This window comes from Nicotiana tabacum, chromosome 5 (genome assembly GCF_000715075.1).
Source record: "Nicotiana tabacum cultivar K326 chromosome 5, ASM71507v2, whole genome shotgun sequence".
Lineage (NCBI taxonomy): Eukaryota > Viridiplantae > Streptophyta > Magnoliopsida > Solanales > Solanaceae > Nicotiana > Nicotiana tabacum.
Window position 1 is genome coordinate 23526926 of NC_134084.1, and position 18326 is coordinate 23545251.

The 18326-nt window shown below is 34.0% G+C and overlaps 2 protein-coding genes across 3 annotated transcripts; both read left to right on the forward strand.

Moving 5' to 3' along the window:
- The first annotated feature begins 316 nt into the window (after positions 1-316).
- Positions 317-3814, forward strand: LOC142181116 (patatin-T5-like). Of its 2 annotated transcripts, XM_075253422.1 has the most exons (7): positions 317-582; positions 692-873; positions 1744-1906; positions 1993-2154; positions 2325-2621; positions 3268-3410; positions 3524-3814. In XM_075253422.1, exons 1-7 carry the CDS (start codon positions 415-417, stop codon positions 3579-3581), a joined length of 1173 nt encoding a protein of 390 aa, XP_075109523.1. In that variant the 5' UTR covers positions 317-414; the 3' UTR covers positions 3582-3814. The 2 variants fall into 2 exon arrangements, with proteins under 2 accessions (XP_075109523.1, XP_075109524.1); XM_075253423.1 differs by lacking the exon at positions 3524-3814 and having other exon boundaries at positions 2325-2647.
- A 6490-nt stretch (positions 3815-10304) lies between these two features.
- LOC107772823 (patatin-T5-like) lies at positions 10305-13722 on the forward strand. Its single transcript, NM_001325146.1, is given in 7 exon segments — positions 10305-10487; positions 10597-10778; positions 11650-11812; positions 11899-12060; positions 12231-12527; positions 13174-13316; positions 13430-13722. Coding segments are annotated over 7 exon segments (1173 nt in total). The 5' UTR covers positions 10305-10319; the 3' UTR covers positions 13488-13722.
- The last annotated feature ends 4604 nt before the right edge of the window (positions 13723-18326 follow it).

Genomic DNA, 18326 nt, shown 5'->3' on the forward strand with positions numbered 1-18326 from the left:
ACTTAGAGGAGTGCATCCAATAATCATCATATTATATAATACTTTGAGCTTGAGTGTACATATATATATTTAAGTATTTTGAAAAAGTATACTATATGTAACCCTGGGACCACCTTAGATATGCCCGTGAATATGGCATGTGCTAATTCTTTCTATTTGCAATTTTATAAATAAAAAGACCGTTACCAGTCATCTTCATGTTTGTCATCGTAGTAAAAGCCAAAAGACATTAAAGAAAACCCTAACCTCGTGGGAAAATTGTAACACAGTGATCCAAGAGGCGTTACACTGTTTACATGGTTATATAAACCCTTCTTGTTTGATGATCAAAGCACCAAGGAAATTTCAATACTTGAGCAATTAATTATTATTTGCAACTTTTGTAGTCCAAAAAAGATACTCTAATTATCTGAAATGGCAACTACTGGATCTTATTTTATTCTATTTTTTTTGGTACTGGCAACTACTGGATCAACATCCTCTGTGGTGGGAGAAATAGCGACTGTTCTAAGCATTGATGGAGGTGGCATTAAAGGCATCATCCCTGCTACTGTTCTTTCTTTTTTGGAAAGCCAACTCCAGGTATACTGTAAACATATTTTCCATGGTTTCTTAATTGTTTCTTGACTTTTTCTTTTTATTACTTGGGGCTTATATTTTCCTGATTGATGAATGATTGTTTTTGAGTCAGGAATTAGACAATAATGAAGATGCAAGACTTGCAGATTACTTTGATGTGATTGCGGGGACAAGTACAGGTGGCATATTGACCACTATGATAAGTGCTCCAAATGAAAAGGGTCGTCCCTTCTCTGCTGCCAAAGATATTGTATCCTTTTACTTCGAGCATGGCCCTAAGATTTTTCCACAGGGGTACATATAGTTTTATATATATATATATATTTAAAACTTCTATTCTAAGTTTAGCTAACTATTAGATCACCTAAACGATATAAAAAATAAGAGTTCATTACTTATAACGTCATTCAATAATTTAAAATTATTGACTAAAGTCATTAAACTATGACTAATGCAAGCAAATGATCACTCAACTAAAATTATCAAACTTTCCGGTGAAAAAATGACATGACAGCCTACATGGATTTTTTTTTTGTATTTTTGGACCAAATAAAATATTAACACCCAAAGAAAACCTAAAATATTCACCCATACACCCAAACTGATCCCCTAAAAACTAAGTTGCTCCGACACGGTAGTTTAGGTGCCGAACTCGAGTCGATACAATACTAGTATAAGTGTGGGTATGAGATCCGTACTGTATGTAGTCAAATAATTTTGGGTACTTTGACCATGACATATGAAAAAATTTGAGACGAGATACAATTTGATTCCCGAAATCAGAATCAAAACTAGGGTAAATTTGAAGAATATAATAATTTTGGGTACTTTGACCATGACATATGAAATAATATAGTGGTAAACAAAGTTAATTTTAGTGATATGATTATGGTGATTTTTGGGGTTATTGATAATGGAGGCGACAGAAAGAACAGAGAAAGAAAGAACACAACATAGACGTGGTCGTGATATTTTAAGGATAAATTTATTCTATTTTAAAATTGTCAAGGGGGTAATAGAACCCCTACAAAATTTAAGTGTGCAGTTGAAAACCCAGTTATAAGTGAGGAGGTACTTATGCATTTTCCCAAACCTATCCTGACAAAAGGCTGTATGTTTAATTTCTAGAATAGTATAATAAAACAGATTTGGTTTCAATTGCAGAGTTTGGCCTCCCATTTTGGGCCCCAAATATGATGGAAAATATCTTCACAAAGTTCTGGAAGACAAGTTGGGAGAGACTCGTTTGCATCAGACTTTAACAAATGTTGTCATTCCAACTTTTGACATGAAGAAATTTCAGCCAATAATATTCACCAAATCGGAGGTAAGTCTTCCATAAATCATATCATTTGGATATGTAGATGGAAATATTGCCGTTAGTAATTATTCTTTATTATGAAACAAATACAGATAGCAAACTCACCTCATCTGGATGCTAAGATGTCTGACATATGCTATGGTACCGCTGCTGCTCCAACTTATTTTCCTCCATATTACTTTGAGAATGATGATGGTAAAGGAAATCAGCATGAGTTCAATCTTATTGATGGTGGTGTTGTTGCTGTCAATCCGGTACATTCCCTCATAAATCATCTTAATTCTGAATCTTTTTTTGTTAGATAATCCAAAAGAGTTAATTTAGATGTCTATTTAATTAGTACTGTGGATTATTTCACGTGACTTTTTCAGCATGCATGCTCATTACCTATACTTTAGTAACCATAATGGGTTTTGGTTGACAGGCCTTAATTGCCGTAAGCACAGTAACCAAAAGTGTGGATCCATCAGTTGCTTCTATAAAGCCATTGGACGTCAAACAAGTTTTGCTGCTCTCATTAGGGACTGGCACTACTGCAGATTTTGCTGGGACATACACAGCAAAGGAGGCAGATAATTGGGGTCTTGTTTCCTGGCTATTTCATAATAATTCGAACCCTCTTATTGAAATGTCATCTGAAGCAAGTGTTATTATGAATGATTATTACATCGCCACCATCTATCGCGCTCTTGGTGCTGAAACGAATTACCTCAGGATTGAAGTAAGGCAATCTCGCTCAAAAACAACGTAACACTCCTAGTTACTCCCTCCGTTCCATTTTATAACGGAGTTTAGAGAGAAATGAAAACTTTTGAAACTTATGATGTAAAACAAGTTATAGATACTTGTAAGACTATAAAAGCTTTTCATCAAGGGCACAATATGAAATTTAAGTTAAATGATTACAAACTTAGCTAGCGTTTGGACAAGGATTTGGTTCAACTTGAAAAAAGAGTTTTTCAAGTTGTGTTAAAAAATAATTTTTAAAAAATGAAGTTCTGTTTGGACATGCATTTTGTTTGAAAAAAATTTGAAATTTTGTGTGTGGAAGAAAAAATTTAACCCAAAACTGTCCTAAATCAATTTTTGAGAACTTGATTTTTTTTTTTTTACTCAAAAACTGATCATATTTTTGAACAAACAATGTTTTCAAATTTTTTGAAAAAGAGTTTCCAAAATCTATGGCCAAACGGAAACTTTGTAAGTTGTCATTCTTTTTATAATAGAATAAAAATAAAATAATGTCACATAAATTGAAACGGCGGGAGTACAAGATTATTTGCAAGTTGATTAATGTAAGAGTGAATACTTTCTTTACCATTTCTTCTCCTTTTATTTTATGTTCCTTTCTTTGTCTGTAATACCAGGAAAATGCATTAACTGGTACTACAACCCAAATGGATAATGCTACAGAGGCTAATATGAACTTATTGGTACAAGTTGGTGAAAACTTGTTGAAGAAACCAGTTTCCAAAGAGAATCCTGAAACCAATGAGGAAGCTCTAAAGAAGTAAGACATATATCTGTGCACCATTATTCTTTATCTATTTAGAGTCTAAACTTTAGTTTGAATTATAAATCTATTTTATTGCTACTTATAACACTGTCCTAATTTGTACGCAGGTTTGCTAAATTGCTCTCAGAAAGGAAGAAAAGACGTGCAAACAAAGCCGACTCATAATAATTATGCTAAAGAATAAACGCTTACAAGGCATGCATTAGGCCGTCAAATCTTGTGTTGTTATAGGATTATCGTACGTGTTTTGCAATTTCAGAAATAAAAAGAGAGGGATAAGTTTCAATAGAAATATCCCTCTCTATGTAATATGCTAATTATAAGGACTATGTGTAAACTTTTGGTTGTGTTATTCTAAGCCAAACCAATGAAAATAAATATAGAAAAACTTGCCGTTTTATGGATCTTTTTATTCATATATTGCTATTACTATCCCTCATTTGAACATAGATCCGAACTCCCATTCAGAATAGGGGGGGGGGGGACGGCCGCTCCGCTCTTCGGGACTTTCTTTATTCTTTTTTTATTAAAACAATTACAACTGAAAAAGACTGCTAGAAATTTAGACTGACGGCGTACCTGAACAATTTATGCCTGCAGAGCCCTCGATTCTCTTTCTATGACTACTCTAGAGTCTCACTACTCAATGGCTTTCAGTCCTGCTCATTAATGTACTATAAAAAAAGTAGCTCTCCTTCTCTTATTAGAGATATGCACTCCTACCAAGAAATGGAAGAGTCAATTGCTTTCTCTTCGACGACACAATGCCTCACCTGCCCCGTGAGCCTGAATCATTTGCTAAAGCCTCCAACCATTCTTGCTGGAGAGATGCTATTAGAGTCTAACTGTTTTCTTGGATTCGATCGTATTTTTATCTTGTTGTTGTTCTTATTTATTGCCTTTACTCCATTTATAGTGATCCGGCCATTCGTTTTGTGTATTGTAGCCATGTTATCCTATTTACTGCTTCTTCTATGTTCATTTGTGGTTACTTTCCGGGTTAGTTGGTTTGATTTCGGGGGTGTTTCGGAGTGAATTGAAATATTTAGTCCCAATGTTGAAGGCTCAAGTTGAAAGAGTTGACCGGAGTTTGACTTTTTTATAAATGACTCCGGTTTGGAGTTTGGATGGTTCCAGTAGCTTCATATGGTGAATTTGAATACTGTGCTTATGAATGCTCATTGGATTTGTTTTTGTTATTGTCGTCGTGTTCTATACAGTGTGCTCTTTGGAGGAGAGTACATTGTAACGCATTTTGGCCAACCCCAACCGAGGTACCACAAGGGAGGTTTTGGACCAGTTTTGTATCTTTTTTCACCTTTTATTCCAACATATGTTCACGTGTTCCAATAACATCATTATCCTGGCGCGGAGATACATCTCGGAGCCACTTTAATTGTATCAATTGGAGCCTATTTGGATTAGCTTAAAAAAACTAGATTTTCAGCAGAAATAGCTTTTAAGTCAAAAAGCATTAAGTTGGGATTGCCCAATTTATTGCTTTTGGCTTATTTTAAACACTTTTTAACTTTACCAAACACTGAAAAAGCTAAAAAGAGCTTAAAAGCAAATTTGATCCGGTTAAAAGCCAATCCAAACACCCTCAATCTTTAAATTGGTTCATCCCTACTGAGTTAACCAGGATTTTTTGCTAGGCACCAATTCCTAGTAAATAAACGCTGTTCCCAGGCTATATTCCAGCAAAGTTAGTTGAATTAATGTTGACTTTATTGCCAAGTAAGACTAGCTCAATTGGTAAAGCATCTCCACACACGATCGTTGGGAAAATATGAATAAATCCTCCTAAATTGGATAGAATTTTTTTTTTTTTTTTTTAAAAAAAAAAAAGAAGAAATGTTGACTTCATTGAAAATTATTAGCCTAGCTAATCTAATAAACATCCTAGCCTCTGTCCACTTTTGCTTGGAATATTCCCTAATCACTAGCTAAAAATAACTAGGATGCTTGGCCAATATTAGCTATTTCTCTAGCTAATTATTTAATATCATGGCCTATATATTTGTGTCTATCAAGGTATGACTTCCTGGCTATTCTAGCTAGGTTGATCCTGGCAAGGCTGTCCAACGGGACGGGACCAAATTAACGGAACGGGACGAGACGACATTTAAGCGGGACGATGGCGGGATGGGACGAAACGGGACAAAACGTTCATCTCATCCCGTTCCGCTAACAAACGGGATGGGACGGGACGGAACGGGACGGCACGGGACGGGTTCGTGGGCCTTAAGTGTATTTTTTTTAAAACATTTAGTTTTTTAAAAATTACTTTGTTTTTAAAGTTTGCAACGACTAGATTTTTGATTAATTATTTAATAAACTTAAATGTTACTATGTTAAAATGAAAATTAGAAAACTATGTAAAGAATTATAAAATATTAAAAAAAAAGACTTGTAATGAAATATTCTAGTAATTATAAATTTATAATAGAGTTATAATTTATTTAATATAATTTTAAAGTATTAACTATTAAGTAACTAAAACAATTCATAAATAAAATTCAATGCTTAGAGCCTTTTATTTTATTAATAGAACTTTCAAATCTCAAATACAAATATAATTATTTTTAAGAGCACCTAATCTACGCATCCACCTTCTAGGAAAGGGTTCTGTTTGAACTAGGCCTCTTAGTAGCCAATTACAATTATCATAGTAATATTTGTAAGCTCATATATAGCTTCTTTGTAACTTATCAATAATATCTCTCGGACATTCTGCTAGAATTGGCAATGTTGATTAGTGTTCCATGAGCTCTATGCCGTCATCGCTCCCAGTGGTTAATATCTCATTAGAGAGAATAATATAGAATATTAGAATATAAGAGATTTGAGAGAGAAGATTGATTTTTGTGGGAAAAAATGAAGAAGAATGGGGGTATTTATTGTAGAAGATAGGGCCAAAGTATAATTTAGTAAACTTAGGGGTTATATTAAAAGTTTGGGGGTAGGGGGTGTGGGGGCTATTTGGACCGTTGGCAACGACTATTTTTGCCATTTAAGCCATTGCCCAACGGCTAGTTTAAAAAAAAATTAATAATTTCTGGCGGGACGCGGGAATGGACGCGGGAATGGACGGAACGGGACGAAACGGGACGAAATGATCGTCCCGTCCCATCCCGTGTCCCGTTTAACATTGGCCCATCCCATTTAACTTGAAGCGGGATGGGACGGGACGGGACGCGGGACGGGACGGCCCGTCCCGTTGGACAGCCTTAGATCCTGGCTTGACATAAGATGAAATAACCAATTGAATCCATTCAAGTTACCAAATAATCTTGCACAGCCATCTCCAATAGTATCATTAATCTTGGAAAATAATCAGTTCTATCCATTTAATTTTATTTTATTTTACTATAACATATATTGGCCTGAAAATGAGTTTACATGGAGAAACATGGACAGAGATAATTCATATATAATTAACTTCAATTTATTTAGAACCGAGGCGTAGTTATAATTATTTTTGCATGTACTATTTATCATGTTAGGTTTAGAAGGGCGTTTTAAGAGGTTAATAAAGATTAAAGTTATTCGAAAAATTATGATTCGAGTTTAGGGTTTGGACTACAAAATTATATTCTTTCACTTGCCATAAGTATTACGATTAGGATTCGCGAGTTTGTAAAGGCTTAAATTACTCTGTAATTAATTATCTTAAGATTTATATTAATTTCTCAAAAATTTATACTTTATGAGTAAGAGAATAAATATTTTAACATATTTAAAGCTTATAATGGAATGATTTTTACTAAGCAAGACTATATAAGAAGATATACACATAAAAACTAGAGTAAATTTAGAAATGCACGAGCACTATACGACAAAAAAAAATATTACCTCATAAATTGCCATCTTTTTGTGTATGAACGTACTAAAACTTATACCATAAATGAATGGCGCATGCAGCAAAAATTTCTGACCCCCGCATAAAAGGTACTCCTCATTATTTTTGTTACTTTTCTTTAACTTGTTAAAAAAATAATAATTGGTGTTCTAAGTGCAATCCAATAACAAAATTCTAATAAAGTAAAATATGTATTGTCTAATTATGATCATTTAGGATTAGCACTGACAATTAAGGAAAAGGGAAAAAGAATGAGGCCCAGATTTGTTTCAAATCCTTCTAGAAAAGGAATTAACATAAAAATGTTTGATTCCCTGGTTATTTGAATTCATTTCCATTCAAACAATGAAATGATTTTACAGTTATAAATAAACTCTTAAGGGTGAGACCAAAAATCACACTTCTCCTTGTTTTTCAAAGCATAGGTTTAGCCATGGGAAGAAAGAGTAATGGTCGGAAAAAAATTGACATGGTGAAGATACAAAATGAGAGAAACTTACAAGCGAGTTTCTCTAAACTACACGCTGGTCTCTTCAAGAAGGCTAGTGAACTTTGTACACTAAGTGGTGCTGAAGTTGCTTTAGTGGTTTTTTCCTCCGGCAACAAAGTTTACTCGTTTGGCCACCCCTCTATGGATTTGGTCATGGTTCGGTCTTGATTTTATTTTCTCGACACAAATTTATTGTCTACAAATTCTGGCACGCCCAGTAGGACAATCTCTACCTCTCATCTCAATTATTCAATCACCAAAGTTCAAGAACATCAAAATGGCTTCAAAGAAAATCAAGTCCAATCAAATCAAACCTCAACCATGGTCTTTCCTCTAAAATTTACCTCCAAACCAGTCGAATCTAACCAAAATTGGCTTAATATCATCAAAAAATACTAGAAAAATCAATTACAATAGATAAAGCTAAAGTCATTACACTTTTCCCAAGAAGTCAAAAAGTCAATCCGGGGTTCGCCCGATCAAAATCTGAGTACAATAGTAGATTCAGACTATCCATGACTCTATGAGTTCAAATATGTTATTAGTTTTAAAATTCGTGTCCAAATCGATTCTCAAAACTCAATTGTTTGATTTTCAAATATTTAACAAGGTTTCGCAACTTTTCACTTTGATTCACATGATTTTGATGTTAAAATCTAAGATAAATTGATGGAACATGATTAGAAAAAGATTAGAATCACTTACCAAAATTTTTAGATGAAATTCCCTCTTCAAAATCGTCTCCTACTGAGTCTAGGGTTCAGAATATTTTCAAGAATCCCGTCTCCCAGCTCTTTTACCATTTGTAGATGTCGCACTTGCGAGAGAGGGTTCGCAATCAATTGCGGACTAGGGCTCTCATTTGCGAACCCTGATAGCCTCATAAAACCTTGCATTTACAAGAAAAAGCTTCACAAATCGAAGTTGGGAGTTTGGCAAATGCGAATAAATGTTCGCAATTCTGAACCAAGGCAAATCTGGCAGACTTCGCAAAATTCGAAGGGATGACACAATTGCGGCAACTGAGCCCCACTATCACCTTCTCAATTTCAATGTTGGTGCTTGCAATTACGATACCTGAGCACCAGCAACACTAGCAGTCAAATTTCAGTTCAAAACCATTCTGGAACATGTTCGAAGCTCATCCGAGCCCTCAAGGCTCCAGCCCAAACATCCACAAAAGTGTAATAACATCATATGAACAAGCTCACTAGATCAAAATACCAAATAACATCTAGAACCATGAATCTAAACATCAAAATGCATGAAATTTTCAAAGAAACTCAAGGACTTTCAAATTTACAACCAGATATCGGAATCACGTCATATCAATTCAAAATTAGATTAAATTTTGTAGACAAATTTCAAATAGCAATAGAGAACTATTCCAAGTTTCAACACAAAAATTCAAACCAGTTAGCTAAGAACTCAATTTCCGGACAAACCTTGAAAATTTTAACTTTCAAAAATGCTAGTTTTCGGCGAAATAAGTCAAAACAAGTTAGGAATTTCCAAATTAAATTTCAGACATACGTCCAAGTTCCAAATCACGATAAAGACCTACCGAGACCTTCAAAATACAGATCCGAGTTCGTTTACACAAAATGTTGACCGTAGTCAACACAAATTATTTTTAAGGCAAAAAATTACATTTTCCTTAATTCTTCATATAGAGACTTTCCGGAACAAAACACGGACTGTGCACGGAAATCGAAAAATACTAAACGGAAATAGCCGAAGTTTCATAACACGTAAATAAAGGTTAAAACCCAAAATCACTTATCAGATCATCACGCTTATATAGACATAATTGATGTAGATTTTATCCATATTGCTAGTTCGGTGTGGCTACACTATCAATTAACTTCGTATTATCTATAATTCTAATATTATTTTCAATGAATAAACAGTACTTATGCCATCTTTTTAGTCTGCGGGTTTAATCACTCATTGAAGTAAAAATTACTCCCTAAACGCTAAAGTGGTATATGATTAAATTTGAATCTGACAAAGAAGTCATTTAAGTTAGCTTTGAAGTGTTTATTTACCAAAAAAAAAAAAAAAAACTTGAAGTACAAATGATCTCATTTAAGTAAAAACATAAATGAGCTTGAGATACTATTTAACTCCCAACTTCACTTAGAGGAGTGCATCCAATAATCATCATATTATATAATACTTTGAGCTTGAGTGTACATATATATATTTAAGTATTTTGAAAAAGTATACTATATGTAACCCTGGGACCACCTTAGATATGCCCGTGAATATGGCATGTGCTAATTCTTTCTATTTGCAATTTTATAAATAAAAAGACCGTTACCAGTCATCTTCATGTTTGTCATCGTAGTAAAAGCCAAAAGACATTAAAGAAAACCCTAACCTCGTGGGAAAATTGTAACACAGTGATCCAAGAGGCGTTACACTGTTTACATGGTTATATAAACCCTTCTTGTTTGATGATCAAAGCACCAAGGAAATTTCAATACTTGAGCAATTAATTATTATTTGCAACTTTTGTAGTCCAAAAAAGATACTCTAATTATCTGAAATGGCAACTACTGGATCTTATTTTATTCTATTTTTTTTGGTACTGGCAACTACTGGATCAACATCCTCTGTGGTGGGAGAAATAGCGACTGTTCTAAGCATTGATGGAGGTGGCATTAAAGGCATCATCCCTGCTACTGTTCTTTCTTTTTTGGAAAGCCAACTCCAGGTATACTGTAAACATATTTTCCATGGTTTCTTAATTGTTTCTTGACTTTTTCTTTTTATTACTTGGGGCTTATATTTTCCTGATTGATGAATGATTGTTTTTGAGTCAGGAATTAGACAATAATGAAGATGCAAGACTTGCAGATTACTTTGATGTGATTGCGGGGACAAGTACAGGTGGCATATTGACCACTATGATAAGTGCTCCAAATGAAAAGGGTCGTCCCTTCTCTGCTGCCAAAGATATTGTATCCTTTTACTTCGAGCATGGCCCTAAGATTTTTCCACAGGGGTACATATAGTTTTATATATATATATATATTTAAAACTTCTATTCTAAGTTTAGCTAACTATTAGATCACCTAAACGATATAAAAAATAAGAGTTCATTACTTATAACGTCATTCAATAATTTAAAATTATTGACTAAAGTCATTAAACTATGACTAATGCAAGCAAATGATCACTCAACTAAAATTATCAAACTTTCCGGTGAAAAAATGACATGACAGCCTACATGGAATTTTTTTTTTGTATTTTTGGACCAAATAAAATATTAACACCCAAAGAAAACCTAAAATATTCACCCATACACCCAAACTGATCCCCTAAAAACTAAGTTGCTCCGACACGGTAGTTTAGGTGCCGAACTCGAGTCGATACAATACTAGTATAAGTGTGGGTATGAGATCCGTACTGTATGTAGTCAAATAATTTTGGGTACTTTGACCATGACATATGAAAAAATTTGAGACGAGATACAATTTGATTCCCGAAATCAGAATCAAAACTAGGGTAAATTTGAAAAATATAATAATTTTGGGTACTTTGACCATGACATATGAAATAATATAGTGGTAAACAAAGTTAATTTTAGTGATATGATTATGGTGATTTTTGGGGTTATTGATAATGGAGGCGACAGAAAGAACAGAGAAAGAAAGAACACAACATAGACGTGGTCGTGATATTTTAAGGATAAATTTATTCTATTTTAAAATTGTCAAGGGGGTAATAGAACCCCTACAAAATTTAAGTGTGCAGTTGAAAACCCAGTTATAAGTGAGGAGGTACTTATGCATTTTCCCAAACCTATCCTGACAAAAGGCTGTATGTTTAATTTCTAGAATAGTATAATAAAACAGATTTGGTTTCAATTGCAGAGTTTGGCCTCCCATTTTGGGCCCCAAATATGATGGAAAATATCTTCACAAAGTTCTGGAAGACAAGTTGGGAGAGACTCGTTTGCATCAGACTTTAACAAATGTTGTCATTCCAACTTTTGACATGAAGAAATTTCAGCCAATAATATTCACCAAATCGGAGGTAAGTCTTCCATAAATCATATCATTTGGATATGTAGATGGAAATATTGCCGTTAGTAATTATTCTTTATTATGAAACAAATACAGATAGCAAACTCACCTCATCTGGATGCTAAGATGTCTGACATATGCTATGGTACCGCTGCTGCTCCAACTTATTTTCCTCCATATTACTTTGAGAATGATGATGGTAAAGGAAATCAGCATGAGTTCAATCTTATTGATGGTGGTGTTGTTGCTGTCAATCCGGTACATTCCCTCATAAATCATCTTAATTCTGAATCTTTTTTTGTTAGATAATCCAAAAGAGTTAATTTAGATGTCTATTTAATTAGTACTGTGGATTATTTCACGTGACTTTTTCAGCATGCATGCTCATTACCTATACTTTAGTAACCATAATGGGTTTTGGTTGACAGGCCTTAATTGCCGTAAGCACAGTAACCAAAAGTGTGGATCCATCAGTTGCTTCTATAAAGCCATTGGACGTCAAACAAGTTTTGCTGCTCTCATTAGGGACTGGCACTACTGCAGATTTTGCTGGGACATACACAGCAAAGGAGGCAGATAATTGGGGTCTTGTTTCCTGGCTATTTCATAATAATTCGAACCCTCTTATTGAAATGTCATCTGAAGCAAGTGTTATTATGAATGATTATTACATCGCCACCATCTATCGCGCTCTTGGTGCTGAAACGAATTACCTCAGGATTGAAGTAAGGCAATCTCGCTCAAAAACAACGTAACACTCCTAGTTACTCCCTCCGTTCCATTTTATAACGGAGTTTAGAGAGAAATGAAAACTTTTGAAACTTATGATGTAAAACAAGTTATAGATACTTGTAAGACTATAAAAGCTTTTCATCAAGGGCACAATATGAAATTTAAGTTAAATGATTACAAACTTAGCTAGCGTTTGGACAAGGATTTGGTTCAACTTGAAAAAAGAGTTTTTCAAGTTGTGTTAAAAAATAATTTTTAAAAAATGAAGTTCTGTTTGGACATGCATTTTGTTTGAAAAAAATTTGAAATTTTGTGTGTGGAAGAAAAAATTTAACCCAAAACTGTCCTAAATCAATTTTTGAGAACTTGATTTTTTTTTTTTTACTCAAAAACTGATCATATTTTTGAACAAACAATGTTTTCAAATTTTTTGAAAAAGAGTTTCCAAAATCTATGGCCAAACGGAAACTTTGTAAGTTGTCATTCTTTTTATAATAGAATAAAAATAAAATAATGTCACATAAATTGAAACGGCGGGAGTACAAGATTATTTGCAAGTTGATTAATGTAAGAGTGAATACTTTCTTTACCATTTCTTCTCCTTTTATTTTATGTTCCTTTCTTTGTCTGTAATACCAGGAAAATGCATTAACTGGTACTACAACCCAAATGGATAATGCTACAGAGGCTAATATGAACTTATTGGTACAAGTTGGTGAAAACTTGTTGAAGAAACCAGTTTCCAAAGAGAATCCTGAAACCAATGAGGAAGCTCTAAAGAAGTAAGACATATATCTGTGCACCATTATTCTTTATCTATTTAGAGTCTAAACTTTAGTTTGAATTATAAATCTATTTTATTGCTACTTATAACACTGTCCTAATTTGTACGCAGGTTTGCTAAATTGCTCTCAGAAAGGAAGAAAAGACGTGCAAACAAAGCCGACTCATAATAATTATGCTAAAGAATAAACGCTTACAAGGCATGCATTAGGCCGTCAAATCTTGTGTTGTTATAGGATTATCGTACGTGTTTTGCAATTTCAGAAATAAAAAGAGAGGGATAAGTTTCAATAGAAATATCCCTCTCTATGTAATATGCTAATTATAAGGACTATGTGTAAACTTTTGGTTGTGTTATTCTAAGCCAAACCAATGAAAATAAATATAGAAAAACTTGCCGTTTTATGGATCTTTTTATTCATATATTGCTATTACTATCCCTCATTTGAACATAGATCCGAACTCCCATTCAGAATAGGGGGGGGGGGGACGGCCGCTCCGCTCTTCGGGACTTTCTTTATTCTTTTTTTATTAAAACAATTACAACTGAAAAAGACTGCTAGAAATTTAGACTGACGGCGTACCTGAACAATTTATGCCTGCAGAGCCCTCGATTCTCTTTCTATGACTACTCTAGAGTCTCACTACTCAATGGCTTTCAGTCCTGCTCATTAATGTACTATAAAAAAAGTAGCTCTCCTTCTCTTATTAGAGATATGCACTCCTACCAAGAAATGGAAGAGTCAATTGCTTTCTCTTCGACGACACAATGCCTCACCTGCCCCGTGAGCCTGAATCATTTGCTAAAGCCTCCAACCATTCTTGCTGGAGAGATGCTATTAGAGTCTAACTGTTTTCTTGGATTCGATCGTATTTTTATCTTGTTGTTGTTCTTATTTATTGCCTTTACTCCATTTATAGTGATCCGGCCATTCGTTTTGTGTATTGTAGCCATGTTATCCTATTTACTGCTTCTTCTATGTTCATTTGTGGTTACTTTCCGGGTTAGTTGGTTTGATTTCGGGGGTGTTTCGGAGTGAATTGAAATATTTAGTCCCAATGTTGAAGGCTCAAGTTGAAAGAGTTGACCGGAGTTTGACTTTTTTATAAATGACTCCGGTTTGGAGTTTGGATGGTTCCAGTAGCTTCATATGGTGAATTTGAATACTGTGCTTATGAATGCTCATTGGATTTGTTTTTGTTATTGTCGTCGTGTTCTATACAGTGTGCTCTTTGGAGGAGAGTACATTGTAACGCATTTTGGCCAACCCCAACCGAGGTACCACAAGGGAGGTTTTGGACCAGTTTTGTATCTTTTTTCACCTTTTATTCCAACATATGTTCACGTGTTCCAATAACATCATTATCCTGGCGCGGAGATACATCTCGGAGCCACTTTAATTGTATCAATTGGAGCCTATTTGGATTAGCTTAAAAAAACTAGATTTTCAGCAGAAATAGCTTTTAAGTCAAAAAGCATTAAGTTGGGATTGCCCAATTTATTGCTTTTGGCTTATTTTAAACACTTTTTAACTTTACCAAACACTGAAAAAGCTAAAAAGAGCTTAAAAGCAAATTTGATCCGGTTAAAAGCCAATCCAAACACCCTCAATCTTTAAATTGGTTCATCCCTACTGAGTTAACCAGGATTTTTTGCTAGGCACCAATTCCTAGTAAATAAACGCTGTTCCCAGGCTATATTCCAGCAAAGTTAGTTGAATTAATGTTGACTTTATTGCCAAGTAAGACTAGCTCAATTGGTAAAGCATCTCCACACACGATCGTTGGGAAAATATGAATAAATCCTCCTAAATTGGATAGAATTTTTTTTTTTTTTTAAAAAAAAAAAAAAGAAGAAATGTTGACTTCATTGAAAATTATTAGCCTAGCTAATCTAATAAACATCCTAGCCTCTGTCCACTTTTGCTTGGAATATTCCCTAATCACTAGCTAAAAATAACTAGGATGCTTGGCCAATATTAGCTATTTCTCTAGCTAATTATTTAATATCATGGCCTATATATTTGTGTCTATCAAGGTATGACTTCCTGGCTATTCTAGCTAGGTTGATCCTGGCAAGGCTGTCCAACGGGACGGGACCAAATTAACGGAACGGGACGAGACGACATTTAAGCGGGACGATGGCGGGATGGGACGAAACGGGACAAAACGTTCATCTCATCCCGTTCCGCTAACAAACGGGATGGGACGGGACGGAACGGGACGGCACGGGACGGGTTCGTGGGCCTTAAGTGTATTTTTTTTAAAACATTTAGTTTTTTAAAAATTACTTTGTTTTTAAAGTTTGCAACGACTAGATTTTTGATTAATTATTTAATAAACTTAAATGTTACTATGTTAAAATGAAAATTAGAAAACTATGTAAAGAATTATAAAATATTAAAAAAAAAGACTTGTAATGAAATATTCTAGTAATTATAAATTTATAATAGAGTTATAATTTATTTAATATAATTTTAAAGTATTAACTATTAAGTAACTAAAACAATTCATAAATAAAATTCAATGCTTAGAGCCTTTTATTTTATTAATAGAACTTTCAAATCTCAAATACAAATATAATTATTTTTAAGAGCACCTAATCTACGCATCCACCTTCTAGGAAAGGGTTCTGTTTGAACTAGGCCTCTTAGTAGCCAATTACAATTATCATAGTAATATTTGTAAGCTCATATATAGCTTCTTTGTAACTTATCAATAATATCTCTCGGACATTCTGCTAGAATTGGCAATGTTGATTAGTGTTCCATGAGCTCTATGCCGTCATCGCTCCCAGTGGTTAATATCTCATTAGAGAGAATAATATAGAATATTAGAATATAAGAGATTTGAGAGAGAAGATTGATTTTTGTGGGAAAAAATGAAGAAGAATGGGGGTATTTATTGTAGAAGATAGGGCCAAAGTATAATTTAGTAAACTTAGGGGTTATATTAAAAGTTTGGGGGTAGGGGGTGTGGGGGCTATTTGGACCGTTGGCAACGACTATTTTTGCCATTTAAGCCATTGCCCAACGGCTAGTTTAAAAAAAAATTAATAATTTCTGGCGGGACGCGGGAATGGACGCGGGAATGGACGGAACGGGACGAAACGGGACGAAATGATCGTCCCGTCCCATCCCGTGTCCCGTTTAACATTGGCCCATCCCATTTAACTTGAAGCGGGATGGGACGGGACGGGACGCGGGACGGGACGGCCCGTCCCGTTGGACAGCCTTAGATCCTGGCTTGACATAAGATGAAATAACCAATTGAATCCATTCAAGTTACCAAATAATCTTGCACAGCCATCTCCAATAGTATCATTAATCTTGGAAAATAATCAGTTCTATCCATTTAATTTTATTTTATTTTACTATAACATATATTGGCCTGAAAATGAGTTTACATGGAGAAACATGGACAGAGATAATTCATATATAATTAACTTCAATTTATTTAGAACCGAGGCGTAGTTATAATTATTTTTGCATGTACTATTTATCATGTTAGGTTTAGAAGGGCGTTTTAAGAGGTTAATAAAGATTAAAGTTATTCGAAAAATTATGATTCGAGTTTAGGGTTTGGACTACAAAATTATATTCTTTCACTTGCCATAAGTATTACGATTAGGATTCGCGAGTTTGTAAAGGCTTAAATTACTCTGTAATTAATTATCTTAAGATTTATATTAATTTCTCAAAAATTTATACTTTATGAGTAAGAGAATAAATATTTTAACATATTTAAAGCTTATAATGGAATGATTTTTACTAAGCAAGACTATATAAGAAGATATACACATAAAAACTAGAGTAAATTTAGAAATGCACGAGCACTATACGACAAAAAAAAATATTACCTCATAAATTGCCATCTTTTTGTGTATGAACGTACTAAAACTTATACCATAAATGAATGGCGCATGCAGCAAAAATTTCTGACCCCCGCATAAAAGGTACTCCTCATTATTTTTGTTACTTTTCTTTAACTTGTTAAAAAAATAATAATTGGTGTTCTAAGTGCAATCCAATAACAAAATTCTAATAAAGTAAAATATGTATTGTCTAATTATGATCATTTAGGATTAGCACTGACAATTAAGGAAAAGGGAAAAAGAATGAGGCCCAGATTTGTTTCAAATCCTTCTAGAAAAGGAATTAACATAAAAATGTTTGATTCCCTGGTTATTTGAATTCATTTCCATTCAAACAATGAAATGATTTTACAGTTATAAATAAACTCTTAAGGGTGAGACCAAAAATCACACTTCTCCTTGTTTTTCAAAGCATAGGTTTAGCCATGGGAAGAAAGAGTAATGGTCGGAAAAAAATTGACATGGTGAAGATACAAAATGAGAGAAACTTACAAGCGAGTTTCTCTAAACTACACGCTGGTCTCTTCAAGAAGGCTAGTGAACTTTGTACACTAAGTGGTGCTGAAGTTGCTTTAGTGGTTTTTTCCTCCGGCAACAAAGTTTACTCGTTTGGCCACCCCTCTATGGATTTGGTCATGGTTCGGTCTTGATTTTATTTTCTCGACACAAATTTATTGTCTACAAATTCTGGCACGCCCAGTAGGACAATCTCTACCTCTCATCTCAATTATTCAATCACCAAAGTTCAAGAACATCAAAATGGCTTCAAAGAAAATCAAGTCCAATCAAATCAAACCTCAACCATGGTCTTTCCTCTAAAATTTACCTCCAAACCAGTCGAATCTAACCAAAATTGGCTTAATATCATCAAAAAATACTAGAAAAATCAATTACAATAGATAAAGCTAAAGTCATTACACTTTTCCCAAGAAGTCAAAAAGTCAATCCGGGGTTCGCCCGATCAAAATCTGAGTACAATAGTAGATTCAGACTATCCATGACTCTATGAGTTCAAATATGTTATTAGTTTTAAAATTCGTGTCCAAATCGATTCTCAAAACTCAATTGTTTGATTTTCAAATATTTAACAAGGTTTCGCAACTTTTCACTTTGATTCACATGATTTTGATGTTAA

Excerpts from the sequence above, each read along its gene's own strand:
- LOC142181116 (XM_075253422.1), top strand. The coding sequence starts at position 415 with ATGGCAACTACTGGATCTTATTTTATTCTATTTTTTTTGGTACTGGCA. Across the intron at positions 583-691 it reads TTTTGGAAAGCCAACTCCAG|GAATTAGACAATAATGAAGA; the intron begins GTATACTGTAAA and ends TTTTTGAGTCAG. Across the intron at positions 874-1,743 it reads CCTAAGATTTTTCCACAGGG|AGTTTGGCCTCCCATTTTGG; the intron begins GTACATATAGTT and ends TTTCAATTGCAG.